Source organism: Fusarium phalaenopsidis (genome assembly GCF_050370095.1).
Source record: "Fusarium phalaenopsidis strain FUZ10S chromosome Unknown contig_32298, whole genome shotgun sequence".
Classification (NCBI taxonomy): domain Eukaryota; kingdom Fungi; phylum Ascomycota; class Sordariomycetes; order Hypocreales; family Nectriaceae; genus Fusarium; species Fusarium phalaenopsidis.
This window is the reverse complement of record NW_028145407.1, coordinates 1072278-1089072: the sequence shown is the minus strand read 5'-3', so window position 1 is coordinate 1089072 and position 16795 is coordinate 1072278. Positions and strand designations below refer to the sequence as shown.

General features: G+C 53.1%; 7 protein-coding genes across 7 annotated transcripts; 2 read left to right on the top strand and 5 right to left on the bottom strand.

Moving 5' to 3' along the window:
- Window positions 1–90: 90 nt before the first annotated feature.
- LRP88_06915 (uncharacterized protein) lies at window positions 91–2628 on the bottom strand (the record flags this gene model as incomplete). The annotated part of the gene is made up of 4 exons (XM_083243452.1): window positions 91–113; window positions 165–551; window positions 819–1365; window positions 1417–2628. 4 exons carry the CDS (start codon window positions 2626–2628, stop codon window positions 91–93), a joined length of 2169 nt encoding a protein of 722 aa, XP_083100676.1.
- A 736-nt stretch (window positions 2629–3364) lies between these two features.
- On the top strand, window positions 3365–5153 carry LRP88_06914 (coatomer subunit delta; the record flags this gene model as incomplete). Its single annotated transcript, XM_083243451.1, has 5 exons — window positions 3365–3367; window positions 3424–3867; window positions 3942–4150; window positions 4203–5013; window positions 5064–5153. The coding sequence occupies 5 exons, from the start codon at window positions 3365–3367 to the stop codon at window positions 5151–5153; spliced, it is 1557 nt and encodes a 518-aa protein (XP_083100675.1).
- Window positions 5154–5610: 457 nt separating this feature from the next.
- Window positions 5611–8247, top strand: LRP88_06913 (anaphase-promoting complex, cyclosome, subunit 4-domain-containing protein; the record flags this gene model as incomplete). The annotated part of the gene is made up of 7 exons (XM_083243450.1): window positions 5611–5842; window positions 5912–6224; window positions 6277–6853; window positions 6903–7613; window positions 7667–7715; window positions 7770–7936; window positions 7987–8247. 7 exons carry the CDS (start codon window positions 5611–5613, stop codon window positions 8245–8247), a joined length of 2310 nt encoding a protein of 769 aa, XP_083100674.1.
- A 192-nt stretch (window positions 8248–8439) lies between these two features.
- Window positions 8440–9730, bottom strand: LRP88_06912 (Gtr1/RagA G protein conserved region-domain-containing protein; the record flags this gene model as incomplete). Its single annotated transcript, XM_083243449.1, has 3 exons — window positions 8440–9298; window positions 9354–9455; window positions 9513–9730. 3 exons carry the CDS (start codon window positions 9728–9730, stop codon window positions 8440–8442), a joined length of 1179 nt encoding a protein of 392 aa, XP_083100673.1.
- Window positions 9731–11226: 1496 nt separating this feature from the next.
- On the bottom strand, window positions 11227–12343 carry LRP88_06911 (Tautomerase/MIF superfamily; the record flags this gene model as incomplete). The annotated part of the gene is made up of 3 exons (XM_083243448.1): window positions 11227–11451; window positions 11512–11910; window positions 11966–12343. The coding sequence occupies 3 exons, from the start codon at window positions 12341–12343 to the stop codon at window positions 11227–11229; spliced, it is 1002 nt and encodes a 333-aa protein (XP_083100672.1).
- Window positions 12344–13416: 1073 nt separating this feature from the next.
- Window positions 13417–14283, bottom strand: LRP88_06910 (uncharacterized protein; the record flags this gene model as incomplete). The annotated part of the gene is made up of 2 exons (XM_083243447.1): window positions 13417–13443; window positions 13927–14283. 2 exons carry the CDS (start codon window positions 14281–14283, stop codon window positions 13417–13419), a joined length of 384 nt encoding a protein of 127 aa, XP_083100671.1.
- Window positions 14284–15788: 1505 nt separating this feature from the next.
- LRP88_06909 (uncharacterized protein) lies at window positions 15789–16554 on the bottom strand (the record flags this gene model as incomplete). Its single annotated transcript, XM_083243446.1, has 2 exons — window positions 15789–16136; window positions 16201–16554. The coding sequence occupies 2 exons, from the start codon at window positions 16552–16554 to the stop codon at window positions 15789–15791; spliced, it is 702 nt and encodes a 233-aa protein (XP_083100670.1).
- Between the last annotated feature and the right edge of the window lie 241 nt (window positions 16555–16795).

Here is a 16795-nt window from a genome sequence, read left to right as displayed (position 1 = left end):
CATCGTCGGCAGTTGTCGCTTCTAGTACAGTTGAGAACAAGCGTGTGTTGGGGGTCGAGTCGGTTATTGTTAGCGTGCGGACAACATGGTTTAAGGTCGACGACGCTTGACGTCTGTACAATGTTAGCCAGGATCATCATCGAGATTTTTTTCTTCATCCGTACCTTGTTCATCTTCCGCATCAACCTCATCATCATCTCCTCGTGCTCGCTTACCAGCGGCAGACGGAGTGCTGGGTCCTTCGTCGTCTACCTCAGGCTCGTCTCTCCAGTCAATTTCGTCCAGGTCGTTCTCTTCGTTGGGTCCAGTCTTCTCGACTGTCCCTTCTTCAGTCGCATCCACGCTGAGGTCGACGTTGATAGAGCCTGTCTCATCTTCATCCTTGAGGGTCGCTGTAGTGCTAGTGTCGTTGGTTGTGGCATGAGCAGCCTCCAACTCAACAACTTGCTCCTCGGTCGCTGCATTATCTCCTAGATCCACCTCATCGTCATCCTCGGCGCCAACATCCAGCTCCAAGTCCGCGAATGGGTCGGCTTCACTGTCAACGGGTGCTGGAAAGAATTCGTTAGTGTCTTGATATGAAAAGGTTATGCTAAAATCGGACTGCGAATGGGTATGCTTTTTGTGGTCGTGGTCGAGAAATGACCTCTCAAATCTTGTCAAGCCGTGCTTGGTCTTTTGTTGGAGTCCTAGACTCAGGCGGTATTCCGCCTCTTCACGCTCGTGATCTTCAACAAACTCGGCAACACAGGGGGCGCAAAGACAGAAACCAGGGTCATAACAGATAAAAGAACTGGAAGAGGGTGAGGTCGCTTTACCGTTTCGCTCCGAGTGCTCATCCTCCGCAACTGCATCAGGATGATAGCTGGTTTCTGTGACTGTTTCGTCATGGGTCCCGGCATTGGTGGGGGGTTCGGTGGTGGGCTCGGTAGCAACATCGTCATCGCCGTGCTCGTCTTCTGCGTCGCCGTGTGCAGTCGGTACCTCGACATCAGTATCCAGACCAGCTTCCCTCGAGTTCTCTTCGTCATGTTCTGCGGTTTCCGCCTCGTCTGGTTGCCCCTCGTCCTCTGCGCTATCGAAGCCATCCAACTCCTCATGGAGGCCATCAACTGTATTGTCAGCTTCCATGAGGGCGGAAGCAGCTGGCATGGGCGACTCGAAGAGATGGATAACCTCGTCGAGGCCTTTGCCCGCAGTGGCACTTTCAATCAGAGACTCAAGCCGCTTCTCTGTATTGGGCTTGGTGAACAGGTAGGTATAAAGCGTTTTTGACCCTTCCGGATCCTGATTCTTGACCAGGAGATCAAAGATCTCGACAATTTGGCGGAACGTCACATTTGTCATGAGTTCGCCCTGCGTTGACTGTTTCCTCTTGTTAGCACATCTTCGTTATCAAGCTCGGGACATTCTTACCTCGGCTAGTTCAAGGCCAAGCTCATCGACCTGAAATACCAACTCATCTTCCTCGGCGATCTCATTTTCCAGTTCACTTCGGAGTCCAGCCAAAAGCTTCTCGAGTGTTTCATCAAGAATGGATGTGTCGGTAAAAAAACCGTCCGAGGTAGCCGAGAACAGGGGGAATTCATCTCCTTTATACTGCACTGTGATAGCAGGAAATTCGGTTTCTGGCTTTGCAGCCGAGTCGTCTCCAGTGGCCGAGTGATTATCATGCTCAAGATCAGCTGTTTCACCTTCAGGGTGCTCATCCACATCAACTTCAGCTTCATCGTAGGTGATGTGTTCAACATCTTCGGCATGTTCAGCGTCGTCATGATCCGCCTCGGCCTCATTCGTTGCGACCTCTCCATGGTCGGCCGAGTGCTCGTCATCGTATTGATCTCCATCTTCATAGTCAGCTTCCTCAAGATTGTCAGCAGTCGCATCTTCGGCACTACCGAGAGCGACTGCCTCGTAGTTTTCGGGAGCTGTTTCCTGCTCGTGTTTCCCGTCATCATTCTGGGTAGATTCTCGACCTCTTGCCTGATCTGCAGGCTCAGTCTGAGCCTCTTGCTCATGTACCTCAGTAACATCTTCAGGCTGGTGGGCATCATCAACAGTGTCGCCAGCGACGGCATCTGTGTCAGACACTTCCACGCGATATGCATTCACACCCTCGTGCGGCTCTTTTGGGGACTCATTCTGCGACTCTTGGTGCACCTCTTCTTGCGGTTCCTGTTGCTCCGCATGATCTTCGACCTCATAGTCAATCTCGTGTGCAGATGCGTGGTCGTCTTGGACGTCTTGGTTCTGGTTGCCTGCCTCTTCCGATATCTCGACGTGATCGACAACTTCTTGCGCGCTTCCGGCGGATGTCGCTGCCTGGTTTTCTGATCTGTGCTTCTGGGGCACCGTCGTCTCGCCCACATCTTGTTCCAAATCGTGTGCCGTCTCCTCGACGTCGTGCAGATCGAAATCGACGTCTTCACTCATGTATCCGTTTGTTTGGTAGGCTTCGTGGTTTGCGGTATCGATACCCTCCTGCATGTCCCGGTCCATAGCTTCCGTGTTGACAGCATGATTCTCGGGTTCCTGGTCGTGCTGGTCAAGCATATCCGTGTCAAAGTCGATAATGTCGTCGTCCACATGGCCACCTAGGCCGCCGGGTTTTGCCATGTCAATATCCATCTCGATTTCCGTCATGTCTGGATTACCAGGCAGATGAGAGCTCGTGTGCTCGGGGGATAAAGCGAATGTGGTGGGGTTCCAAGTAGATCCGGCGAAGGACCCGGGAGGGCAAATGTTGCTTTCTGATGACTCGGATGGCTAAAATAAGGCGACTGTGTGTCAAAGGCGAGTACTTAAATCGTTTCAAAGCGGCAAACGCGATGGCTTGAATCAAAGTGTTGAGAGAAGCCGAGCTGTGTGAATAGAAACGGAGCTCAGGATAGTACGCGACATTTGACTGAGGGGGGGATGGATGCTGTCGAGAAAATGGGCGCGCGTGCGGCTTCGTTTACGCTTGATCCTCAAAGTTGTTATTGAGAGAAGAATGAAGATGGTTGAAGACCAAAGAATAGAGAGAGGCTGTTGAGAGTTTGATGCAGGCAGGCATTCACGAGTGCCGTCCGTGACTACAGTGCATGTGGACCCCCTGGAGAGGCTGACTGGACGTCAGGGAGGCTGACGCTTACCCATTACGGCTTAGCGTGGGGTAGCAGCACTTGTGAAGGAAGGACCAGTGGCAGCTCCTGCCCGCCTTCCAGGTGGCCGTAAGAGAGGTACGTACCTCTCGACCTCCCACCGACTGGAATATTGGCCCGCTCCAGCTGTCCAGGGGAGACGAACAAGTTGGACTGGCCAAACGCAACAACACCCATCTTGCATCGCAACCACCGAAACATACTCGAATTAGCCAGCCAAGATGGTGCGCATCGCCTGTACCTCTGGTCGTCTCCTGCCCCGCTTGCTGATTCCCTCTAGGTCGTCCTCGCGGCTTCGATTTGCACCCGCGGAGGGAAAGCTGTCCTCTCTCGACAGTTCCGAGAGATGCCACGATCGCGCATAGAAGCCCTCCTCGCCTCGTTCCCCAAGCTCGCCGACAGCGGCACCCAGCACACCACCGTCGAGCAGGACAATGTCCGCTTCGTCTACCAGCCCCTCGACGAGCTTTACATGGTGCTCATCACCAACCGTCAGTCCAACATCCTTCAGGACATCGACTCCCTTCATCTGTTCGCCCAGGTCGTCACCAGCACATGCAAGAGCCTCGATGAGCGGGAAATCGTCAAGAATGCCTATGAGCTCCTCAGCGCCTTTGACGAGCTTGTCACCCTGGGATACCGCGAGAACTTGACCATTAGCCAGATCAAGACCTTCCTTGATATGGAGAGTCATGAGGAGCGGATCCAGGAGATCATTGCACGGGTAAGCAAACCTCCAGCTCCCTCTGGATCTCTGCCGCCCCTTTCGTTGGTTTCAGTATGCTTATACCTCTTTAGAACAAGGAATTGGAAGCCACCGAGGAGCGGAAACGAAAGGCGAAGCAGCTCGAGATGCAGCGCAAGGATGCCGCTCGCAGCGGTCGCAGTGGTGGCATGGGCGGTGGTGGTGGCATGCCTCGAACTCCCGTCTATCCCTCGTACACCTCTACTTCGCAATCGAGCGCTGCCAATACCTACGACTCATACGAGGCTGAGAAGAACAAGTCGTTCAGCAAGTACGTATCGCCAGAATACCGACAACCGATCGTCACTAACAAGATCCAGGCCCCTCGCCCCCAAGGCCAAGGGTATGCAGTTGGGCAAGAAGTCCAAGACGACCGATATGTTCGAACGAGTACGAGGCGATATGGGCGGCGAAATTGACGATTCGCCCCTTGTTACACCGGCGCCCGCACACCACGTTGAGACCCCCGAGCCTCGCATCTCGTCGACGCTTGATCGTGATGCTATCCACGTCACCATCTCGGAGGCCATCACAGCCAAGTTGTCTCGTGAAGGTGCCGTCAACTCGCTATCCATCAGCGGTGACCTTACTCTTCGAATCTCGGATCCTAGCTTGACAAAGATCAAGCTTGCTCTCCACGCTGTTCCATCACACGGAGCCCAGTTCCGCACCCACCCCAACGTCGACCGAAATCTGTTCAATGGCTCCAAGGTCATCCAGATGAGCAACACTGCCAGGGGCTTCCCCGTCAACAACGCCGTCGGTGTCCTGCGATGGAGGGCTTCTCCCAAGGTGGACGACGCCAGTGCCTGCCCCATCACATTCACCGTCTGGATCAACAAGGAGGCGCACAAGTACAACATGACGGTCGAGTACGAGCTGACGGGTAGCGATGCTCTGACTGATGTCAGCGTAATCATCCCCTACTCTGGAAGCGAGCCCAACGTCTCTAGCTTCGATGCCACATATGATGTTTCAGGTGATGCTGTCGAGTGGACAATTGGCAATGTGGATGAGGAGAACCCCAGCGGATCGTTCGAGTTCGAGGCAGAGTCCAGCGACGAGAACGACTTCTTCCCCATGACAGTGCGGTTCAACAAGTCTGCGCCATTCATTGATGTTGATGTAAGTTACCTTGACTTAAAGCGCAGAGTGGCACTAACAGCGGCAAACAGGTGACTACCGCATCCCTTCTGGAAGAGGATGAGGAGGTGACGTTCTCCAAGGAGGTCAAGTGTCACGCAGACAACTTTTTGATTGAGTAGATAGAGCCCAAAAGTCGTTTATCTTTGGGAAATGGCCCAGCTTGAGGCCGGTCTTTAAAGTGGCAGGCTATGTCTTGAAAGTAGGAGTAGTGACAGGTATCAGGAGTGTCCCGGGGGCTTAGAACCTAATGGCGCAACGACAATATGGATCATTTACGTGTTTTTGTGATGCCGTTCAAGTTTAATTATGTTATGACTTGTATACATGTGCCTTGTTCCAGTTGAATTCTTGTCCTTCAGTCGTATGGTCAAGCTGTGAGGGTGTCAAATACAGTGTCAGTGGTGGTTTACGCACAGTACGCTCACTGACCCAGCCTTTGACGCCTACTGGGTAATTTTCAACTTACACAACATCCAAGCCATCACGGGCACTCGCGATATCCATTCACGATTCAGCCACGGATATGGTATATCCATCGACATTAAATCCGTGCTCTAGACCGGAGCGGTAGAAGCCATGGCTCAAGAAAACCAGCTCGCGCTGTTTAGCGAGACCGAGTATCAAGACAGGGTGCCCAACGAATACCCCGTGAGCTGCCCAACTCTTGATCTCTCGGCGACTTGGGACGCGGCAGGCAGGAATATCCTTGTTTACAGGCCGCCCAGCCAGGTTGTGTCCAAGATCCACCAGGTTGGCGCGCCTGGTGAGAAAGCTCCAGAGGCGCAGGCCGTAACCTGGAGATCTGATGGTGAGTCGGCTCTGCCCTGATAACTACGTAGAAATCCTAGATGAATAATATCACTAACTCTTCAAATAGGCCAGTTCCTTGCAGTTGGGTGGAGCGATGGTTTTGTGCGGTTGATGGGCTTGGAGAACAACAAGGCTGCCCATCACATCAAAGTGGGTGAAGGACCAGGAAACAAGATCACTCACATTGGCTGGTCCAGCAACAGCATCGCCGACAAAAGCTCCAGCGCGGTATCTCGAGCTCTCAAGAATGGCTTGGAAAAAGACCAGTCGTTCGGCGAAGACGGACTGCCACAAGACCTGCCACGGGAGCTGACCTTTTTGGAGATCGATACAGCTTTGCCCAAGCTCAGTCCTCTGCCAAGCGGGAGCGCTGGGGCAGGGTATGTTGCTTTCTTCACTCGATGGACACAATGTATGCTAATGTGCCCTTAGCGAGGACGCCATGGTCTTCACTTTGCGATCAGGCATAGACTTCCTCTTCCGAAGCCCGAAGCCAGAGGAATATGACAAGGTCAACATCATGATCATCGGGAGCAGCGATGGAAAACTTCAACTCAGTATTTATGACTCCTTCATTATCGGTAGCTTTCTGTGCCCAACCCTTGGCCCTTCGCCAAACCCGCAGCTGGTTCTCCATACCTCACATCCACAGGTTTCGACTCAGGCTTTACTCCTCGCAGAGAAGCCGATCGATGCAGAAGACGTGCACCTGGTTCCGATGGATTTGCCGTTCATCTCATCTTCGCCCATAAATCTCTCGCTTCTGGCATCCAAGTTGACAACCCTGCAAAAGCTGTTGAGATATCTCAAGCAAACACAACTTCACCTGCAAGTCGAATGGAAGAATACGCGAGAGCTTCCGACAAGGTTCTTGAGAAGCATTGAAGGCGACCTCGAGAACCTCGAGGTCGGCCCCCGAAGTATTGTCCCAGCTCTATATCACTTAGCCATGACAGGACACGCATATGAGCCTGTCCGTGAATGGCTGGTTGAGAGTCTCGCTGAGCGGGTAAGTAGTACTTGATAAACTGGCTGGGTGCACTAGCTAAACAACATAGGGCCACAAACGCTGGGACAAGGCTGTAATGTCAGGTCTAGAAAGCCTTCGAAGCCTCGTACATGAAAACTTCCTACCTGCCCTAGACCGCTGCGGGATCATCCTCAGCAGATTGCGAGGCCTAGCGCAGTTTCACGACGCCCGAGACGATATCGGCTTTTCAGCAACGCAAATCAGCCGTTTGATGGACGTCATTGGCAGTCTTAACTTGATAGGCCACAAGATTCTAATCTACGTCATGGACGAACTCGACAGCTTCAAGACGTTCTCGACGTGGCTTCGCTTCCAGATCGACCGCCTTGCTTCGTCCAGCTCAGTAAGCGAGGAGCTCACGGAGAAGGAGGCGACTATGGATACAGAAAAGGTCCTCGCGTATATTCAAAACTACCTGACGGATAGTTCTCTGAAGGTATTCTTTGATGAGATACAGCAAGAGGACTATGAAGCAGATTGGGCGCATATAGAGGATGTGCCAAGCCTGCTTGATGTACTGGACAAGCAACTGGCGAAGATGGAGAGGGGAGAGCCCAGCATGAAGGCTTTGCCACATGTTGAGTTCCTTGTTGCGTTTGCAACGACGTGGGCAAACCGCGTCTTCGATGGCATTGCAGAAGCAAAGAGGCGAAGCGTTCGGTTTGGCAAGCCCATCAATTTATCGATCGGGCATCCCATCTCACAGATGGACATGAGGATGTGCAAGACAAAGACTCAGGTATGGCCGTTCAGGGATATAACTGGGCATACTCTTACTTACCACTATTCTAGGGTGTGAGGATCATGACGGCCTTGACGTCCAAGGAGACAAAGAGTCAGGGTAAGTGCACAATTACCACCATTCTTGGGTACGATGAATTCTAACAGGCTCAAGTTCACATCTTCTGCGCTGGAATCGACATTATCAACGGCATCAGCTCCAACCAGTCCCCGACGAGTTGCTGCATTGATCTCGGTTCTCGTACTTTGGTCGACTTTAAATTCCTCAACGATGAGACTCTTGTCATTCTTTGCAATGACCAAGGCCAGTTCCTACATCTTGTCCATGCTGGGTGTTCAATGGCATACTAACATTCAATGCAGACAATAAGCACCATGCTATATGTGTGCCTGTCCAGCCAGACAAGCTTCCGTACAGCAAATATGATGCCGAGAATCAGACTGAGACCTCTCGTGTGTCGGCCGGTGACCTCAAGACGTATTCATTCCCCGAAAACTCGGTGCTCAAGCCACTGCGCATGGAGGCTTTTGACAGGAACGAGACAAGGGGAGAAATGCCAGCGAGGATTTGCTTGTTGGAGAGCAATCGAACCGTCCTCAAGACCTTTTCACTTCCCAGCTCTTCAGCTTGAGCAGATACATATCAAGGCTTTGGGTATGGCTCAACATTGTGACCAAAGGGGGAGTTGGGGTTGAAACGGAAAGGTTGCAGAAGCAAATCTTGACAGTACGCTAGCATAAACTAATTTACAAGATAGAAAGGAAGCACAGCCAGTGTCGACTTTTGATTCGAGATCCATTGGCAGCCAGAACATCCACCCATTTCACTGCCGCGGCTTGGTGATGTCAAAGAACTCTGTCAGGCCCTCGACGACAGCCTCGACGTTCATGTTGACCAGGGGCATGCTGTCGTACGAGTCCTCCTTCATGATGGCGACGAGTGCCAGGTAGCGGTCGACCTCGCGCAGCATGATGGGCTTGTTACCGTCGTGCAGGACGAGGCAGCTCTCGGCGGTAGGGCAGCCGACCTGGCTCTCGATCGGGGCGCTCCAGGGCTCACCCTCAAGGCGGCGGCGGCCGTCGTCGCTGCGCTGCCAGGTACCGTAGACCTCTGTGATGTCGATGATGACGTCAATGTAGTCACTGCAGATCTCGTAGCTAGCCATATCGGCGGTGGCGCTGTCGGTAGCAATGTAGATCTTCGAGAGCACGTCGAACAGGTATGCCTTTTCGAAGCGGCACGTGCGGCAGAGGTTAGTGAGCATGGACTCGAGGGTTCCCAGGCGGGGGATGAGCTTCTGGATGACCTTGCTGAAGGCCTCAAAGATGGAGTGGTTGTAGATGGAGGTGAGGTGGAAGGTGACAGGGGCATTCTCAAAACCATGGTCTGAGAGCTCGTCCTGGATTCGGATGGTAATGTCACGCTGGATGTCGAGCTTGTAGTCGTCCGAGAGGCCATCGACCTTGTGGATAAAGACCTCGATGTTGATGTTGGGGTACGTGCGTTGGAGGAAGAGGATGGTGGTGTTGAGGCGCATCACGGCCTCGAGGTAGTCATCCTGAGCGTCGATGACCCAGATGAGGGCGCCAATCTCACTAAAGATAGCCTCGATATCAAAGCCGGGGTTCTCAAAGACGTCGATCTGACCGGGGAAATCCCAGACCTGAAAGTCCATGAACGATCTGGAGGGGTATCGTTTAGTCGGTGAAGGATGTGTGTAAGATGTGGGCAACTCACGCCATGGAATCCTTTTGAATACGAGCCGTCGACTCGAGGAATAGGGTCTCATTTGGTGGCAGCTTGTGAAAAACTACGCTCGAGATGGACGACTTTCCACTCCTACAGCGTATTGTCAGCGATCGAGAAACTCGTCTTAAGTGTAGCACCACGACATACCTTCGCTGGCCCATGAGAAGTAACCGGGGCTTGCCCTTGGCGGCAGGGCCGGCATTGGGGCCGGGGGTTGAGGGCTTCTGTGCATCCTTGGAGGATGCCGGGGCTCCTCTGCGAGACTGTTCATAGAGACGTTGAAGATTTAGCTGGGCTGGACTACTTCCTGTATCGTCTGCTTCATCTGAGAGGGTGAGGTTTTGGATAGGAGGGCTGAGAGACATGGTTGGGTATATAAGCACGGGGGTTCAGGGCTGATAGATGGTGTTGCGGGTTGGAGGGTCAAGAGCTGGGTGGAAGAGCACTACTCTCTCACTCCAAGGCGAGCATCGATAGATTTTTGTTCACTTGTTCAAAACAAATCTTGACAAGATGCAGCTCCATCTCTTTTCGTCTCTGCTCTTCATCAGGTGTTGACAGCTGGCAGGCGCTTCTGTCGGTGCCCATCTGTGCCAGACCGACAGATCAGACACCTCATCACCTCCCGTCTTGATTGAACAACTCACAGCGCCGGACAGAAAACTTGGTTCTCTACCGCCCAGGGCAAGGGGGTGGGAAAGATGGCATCGGGCAGCGGCTCGCAGCCGTGAGGCCCAGTGGGAGGCGGAAAGGCTGCCGGTCTCGAAACCCTTGGTACCCCTTGGGCCACGACAGGCTGTTCATATAAAGCCTCGAGCCGTATACAGCACAGGACGCGTACACTTTGCTCGAGGTTACACAAGGCCATCCACGGCGCAGCCCGACCAAGCGAGCCAATGTCGAATCAGTGCGAGCGAGCCCGTCAAGGCTCTGCCATGGTCACCGCAGTCACCCATATTGTGGCTGCCGACGACCGCGCACAGGCTATGGCCGGCAGATCTGCGTGCTAGATAGGACCGAGATGCACTGGCATGTCGTCGTTGCTGGTCACACGAGGGCTCAAGCCGGCTCTCCAAGGTTATCTGTCGCCCACTCGAGCAACAGGCAGGGGAGGCTTGTCAGCTGCTGTGACAGGCGGCGGGAGAGCTCAAAAACAAGGGCAGACTAAACACGAATAGTTCATCTTACCTCCATCACTGTCTTGAAGAGCCCAAAGGTCCAGAGAGGTCGTACTGTGGCCCAAACCTCCCGAGGCTGAGGCTGGAGAGGCTACTGCGAGCTGAGTGGCTGGCGTATCCAATGTAAGAGATTGATTGCTTCTTGGTTCGAGGGATGGGCGGTAGCGCAAAATGGTTACTCCGGAGGTGATGTCCTATATAAAATATGGTCTTGGCTACTGGAGACGCCTGGTATATGGCCGGCGAGGCTCGTCGTCGAGATATGCAGAGGTTGGATGTTCATGAGAGTCAGGTTGTGTGTGTTGTGTGAGTTGGGTCCAGCGATAGGTAGCCCAGGTATCGATAAGTTGATTGAGGGGTCCGGGCCACGAGCTTCAGGTGATAAATGGCGCTCTTGGCCCCCGCAGCCCACTGAAGCACTGCACCGGGCCTCATGCAGCCCCAGCGCCTTAGAGCCTTATTGTCCCGCCATTAGCGTCCCGTCGGGTGGCATAAAGTCACGAGGTCGTGGGCGAATCATGAACCTTTCCTCATCTCGAGTCTATTACCCTAGAGCACAGTATCTTCACATCTGTGACTTCACACTCTCCATTACCTACTTTAACTATTACACTTCCGGTATTATTTAGTCTTGTCCTTAGGCTTTTCCAACTGGGTATTATCCTTGCATGCCCTTGTTCTGCTCAGGTTGTCTCCTTCGTCTTCAATAAACTCGACGACCGGGGAAACAGTGCTTGCATGAAACTCCTTCTCCTCTTCATCGTCGACTTCTCTTCAGCTGGCTCAGGTTCATCCTGTGTCACATATTTACTCGATCTAGCTTCCTCGATCGATCTACTCCGTGCTATTACCTGGGACGAAGAGGCGCCTGCTATCGTTGCTGCTCTGCCCTTCATATCTGAATAAGCCTGCATCCACAACCATTAGATCATTGACAATTGGCCAGTTCCATCTCAAAAGATACTCACCTTGCTTGACCGGCGTTTCGGCGCCTTTATAGAATCTCGATGCTCGACCGGGGCCTGGGATTGCTCTATCGCCTCTGCAATCTCGCTCGCCACCGTCTTGCCCTTCCAACCGGAACACTCATCTGCAACGGGGACGAATCTCAAGAACCCCCTCATGGCTGAGACCCCTAGGGCCTGTTCCATGTGTCTCTGGAGCATAGCATTGTTGCGCTTGTTCGTCGCCGTCTGTGCATAGCAAGCCAGTGCTTCAACCGTCATGATGTATGCGGGATCGCAACTCCCTCCGAAAAGGATACACGCTCCATGCTGAAGTGTCACCACGATGGAAGACACTGGTCGATGATATCTCAGCGCGAGATGCTCGGAGAGTTCAGAGACAAAGGTGTACTCGTCATTAACCTGCAAAAACTCCTGTCAGAGATGATCTTGAGAACAGAGAGGCGGGATCCCTTACGATGACGTTGGTCTTTACCTCTGCCATGACAATCGATTCGTTTCGTACTTGATCTTCCGGGCTCAGAGCGGCAAAGGCTTCCTCGAAGTAGTCGCTCCGTGGCCTCGGAAACTCGGGCAAGGAATACTTTCTCGTCGCCTTTGTGATGTCACCAGGGGGCGGACTCTGGACATCTCTCGTCGGTCGTTGATCACCTTCTATGACAGGATCCAGGCTTGGCTTGCTCAGCCTCGGCTTGATTCTTCTCTCGCCCCCTAAGAGTCTCGGGCTCGACAGCCTCCTGGGGAGGTCTTTGGCTTGCCGTGTCTTTGCATCCGCAGGCTGTATCGAGTCCCCTCTGGCGTGATGAGGGATGTTCATCACCGGCGCAAGGTGCATCGGGGGCATCATGGTATCTCCCGGTATGGAGTCGACTCTCCAGTAGCGCTCAGGAGGAAAGAAGGTTGCTCGAGCTGACACCTGGCCACTGGATGGCAATACGTACAGCTTTTGTGCTGCCATATAATGTCATCATGGCAGGGTTGGGCGGTCCGCTGCATATCACAAGAGACTGATAAGTCTGAGATTGTTGACGGCCAGTGCGAGCAGATATATCGTCTGTGGAAGCAATCTGTCTCGGCCACTGCAACTTGGCGCTGGAGCAATCAGAGGGAGCAATCATCCCAGACGCCGTCTGTGGTCTCTTCCGGAGGCGCCAAGAGGGCGAGGTCAGACTATGGGCCGTCGTTTTTTTCGTGTTGCCATTCTCACGTTACAGCTTCTGCAGGTTTCCTACGTTTTCTCCTCCCTCATCTCAACCCAAAACCGACATGTTACGCAATCGTTGTGCGTTTTGAAACAACAAGCGACCTTTTTCTTTCTTTGCCTTGTCCACGCCTGTCTACCCTCGATGGACGTAGCATCTCATTGTAGTGTCAATCGCCGACGCCCTCAGCAGAGAGATTGAATGCTACATACCTACGGGTACATGTACAGGCATCTTCCAGGCGGTCATGCATTGCGGCCTGACCCACTGGGATCTGAGGGATGCCTCGTGGCAGCCGGTGCTTGATCTTGGGGCCGAGGTGCTCTTTTCTTTTTCCTGGCGGTGGTTAATCTCCCCCGTACGGGTATGGAATCAGGCTCGGCAATGGCATCGAGATTCGGGGCCGACTACCCTACACCGACCGCCGACACTCTTCGGTTTCGATTCACGATCTCTGCTTGATCGGAAGCGGACGTCATCTCCGTCATCCGAATGCGAGGCACTCGTTAGGGGCATCCAGATTGTCGGAATGCATGCCTCACAGCGTGGCTCCGCGGGCGTGAGCTTGGGTCTTGGGTCTTGTGGGCGCGCTAGGCATGACCGAGTCAAGTTTCAGGCGTGTATTTGTTTTGTTTGCTCCATCCCATTGCTTGCTTGTCTCGGGCGCAGCTTGCAGGTCAGCGCGCAGGACTTTGGGATTTGTTGACTACTGATACTGATTCTGGAATATGACCTGTCAAGAAGGGCAAAGGGCCTAGACCTTGTCAGTTCAAGAGTCGAGACCCGGTCAAGTTCTATGCCAGCCATATTCCACCCCCCTCCCCCCTGTAGAGTCTAATGCTTAGCTTTCACCTAGGCGGGCTTGGAAACCACCCTTTATCAACGGGGCCTATCTATCTTGCAGGCTGTCGAGGCCGGAGCCGCGATATAGGTTATGTCTGTAGATGTAGTCCCTGACTTTGCAGTTGGGGATCCTGTGCACCACGTCAGAGCAAGTTGGAGTTGTCCAGATGTTGAACCAACATGTCATCCAGACTCGGACTGCCTTGATCACCATTTGGCTGTCGATCGAGCCTCTTCACCTCTGTACAGGCCGGTCTCGCGTCTTGCTTCAATAGCAAGCGGGTCTTGGTACTGCTAATGTCTTCGGTGACATGCTGCATCTTTCTAAGTCCAGCCACCGAAACCGTGGCACATGGCGTTGCAAAAGACATACCTTGTGAAGGATGTGTATGTTATGTCTCCACTGCTTGAGGCTTGCCAATGCCGGTTCGGTCTCAGTTCCCTGGCGCTCCAAGGCGAAAAGGCCGTATCTGCCGAGAATATGGTCAAGATCGCGCTTCTCCCAAACGCCAGGCGTGGACATGGTCTGAACCAGATCGAGACCAGCCAAGAGGACGATTTTGGCATGTCTCTTGGTTTCGTCGTCGCACTCGATGCCTCCCATGACCTTGTTGATTTCGTGGTCAACATGATCTAGCACTTGGGCAGTTGGAATAGTAGTTGGACTCTCAGCCTCCCAGGGGTCGACTGTTAGCCAATCGTACTCATCCTCTGCCGCGAGCTTGCACATCTCGACACGATGATGAGCGGGAGCCAACCCCTGTTTCTATGGGAAAGGTAAGCGCGGCAGTCGAAGGTTATCAATTAGATGTACCTTGTAACCGTCAGATACTAGAGAGGGCGTTAGTTGAAGAATGGGTCTACACGTGGAGATAATGCAACCTACCAGGACTGAGAACCCCTCCTACGACTCGGAATCCTGTGAGGCGTTAGTAGTGAGAAACTAATTGCGACGTAAAGAATGGGCTTCCCCGCTGATGTTGCATAGTCTCGAGCTACTACGGCAACGCATTAGCAACTACCGGGAGTGGCATCTTGTTTGGTGATAGCGCACTATCAAACATCTCGAGATGTGCTGTAATAGATGTTAGCCTTGTCTCTATTTAACTAGCTGGGTCGTCGACCGGATAGGACGGAATAGATGGACATAAAGGGTCATGCCTTTGGTGATCGGGGAAACTGAAGTTGTTAGCCTACGGGGAAGAATAAGAAGAACAAGTTGACCGACATGAACCGCATGCCAGCAGCACCAGCGGTACCCGATCCTTTGGACATTTTGTGAGCCCTAGTGAATGGCGTCAGCTCTTCAATGTCTGTAGAACCTCAGATACCATCATTCATACGGTCAGAAGGAAACTTGTAACCAGAAGGCGTATGGCCGTATGCCATGTTGATTATCGTGGATGATGTGGCGATGGCAGGTGATGAGTCCAGCCGTCAAGCCCGAAAGATGAGCTGTCGTTTTGTTGCAATGAGCCACAGTCTGAGTTTGCTGGGGAATGTGTCAGCTTGGGTTGCGAATCAAGATACGCATGCAAAACTCTGTGAACAGATCTCCGGATCCGGATAATTAAAAAGTTGTCGCCAGAGAAACGATTACTTGGACGTCTATAATAGAATAGATGGATATCTACAGACCAGATTAGAGAATCTAGTAGCTTAGAGATCAACGCAAGGATCTAAAGCTTAATGGGCACCAAAGGTTGAGGCCTGTGTCCGTACAGCCATAGCCTCTGTCGGAGCAAACCTAAGGTTCTATGGGCTCAGCTAAATGCGTCCATGGTTTTGGCGCTTTTACCCATGCGCTCTCACTGTGAATGTGAATATTTCCGGCGTCAACAAGCTCCTTGCAACCTTTTCCAGCCAATCATGACACGCACGAGAGGGTTTCCGTGTTTTCATGCCTCGCAAGCGGAGCAAATGGATCTCGCAAGTATGTCCGTTAAGAGCAACATACAAGATCCACCTTGCCCTGGTCAACATCACATCTCGCATTTCACTCATCCTGAAAGCAGTTCAAGTTCGGGTCGTGCAGGTCTCGTCAATTATTAAGGAACGCCAATAAAGCAGCATAAAATAGCCCAAGAGTCGAGACCGACCCCCGGCCTCCACATCTCCCCTCACACCCCTCCCCCTTCTCCAAAGAAAGTCCCTCTTTTCATTCTGCACACGCCACCGGCAGCCAAGGTGATGGATGACCTCGACCCGGGCCTTTGGAACCCGTACCCGAGAGTTCTAAGACATCGCCGGGCTTCCCGTCTTGCGTCCGGGCCCACGTGCGGTCAGGTCGAGCTGTCTCCGTAGCATGAATTGATACGCCGACAACCCCAGGATTATGACCTCGACGGGCACCAGCAGCACTGAGAGGGCCACGCCAGCTCGGCTCTGCTTGCAGAGCGTGTCAAAGTGTGGCTGCGTCGTCATTGCGACGTTCTCCCACCGGCAAGACCAGCTTTGCAAGGTGTCGACCCCCGTAGACGCGTTTACCGCATAAAAGAAGGACATGGAAATGATCGCAGCGATTAGAGCCACGATTGGTGGCCCGAATGCAAGAGTCATTTCAACCCCAGTCTTGTTGCGCATCTTTTTCATCACCACCGTTAGTCTCGAGACGAAAAAGCAAGCAGAATGGGGATCGGTGCCTTACAGTTGGGACTTTGCTGGCGACTAGTGAGATGGCATTAGCCACCATCACCAGGGCGCTGCAGACCACCAGGGCCACCGTAGGGCGCATGTCAAAGTTGGTCGGCCACAGGGGGAGCAGGAAATCGCCGGGGACATGCGTGGCGTTGTAGACGGCGATGGAATCTGCCGAGACACCCAGGATGGTGATGCCGGCGGCGAGCCCAAGAACTGTCAGGCCCAGCCTCGCGCTGTCGGTCAGGCGGAACATGCGAGACTTGGACTCGAACTGGGCATCGTCCATGTCGGCATCGAAATTGGAGGCGGCCGAGATCTCCGTCTTGGAGCCCGTCGAGATGTGGCTAAGGGTAGGATCCATTGTCACTAGATCGACTAGAGGGACTGTTTGAGGAAAGGTGCTGGAAACAAGACGACGAGGAAAAAGAAAACCCGAGACCCGCCCGAGAGAAGAGACAAGAAGGAGACGAAAGGAAAAAGAAAAGGAAACTGAGGCGTAAACACAGGGAGACTGCTGAGTTGTTGACAGAGGAGTCAGTTCGTGGGGATCACAGATACAGATATATACACATCTGGGGAACCATCAATTACTGCTCTCTCAC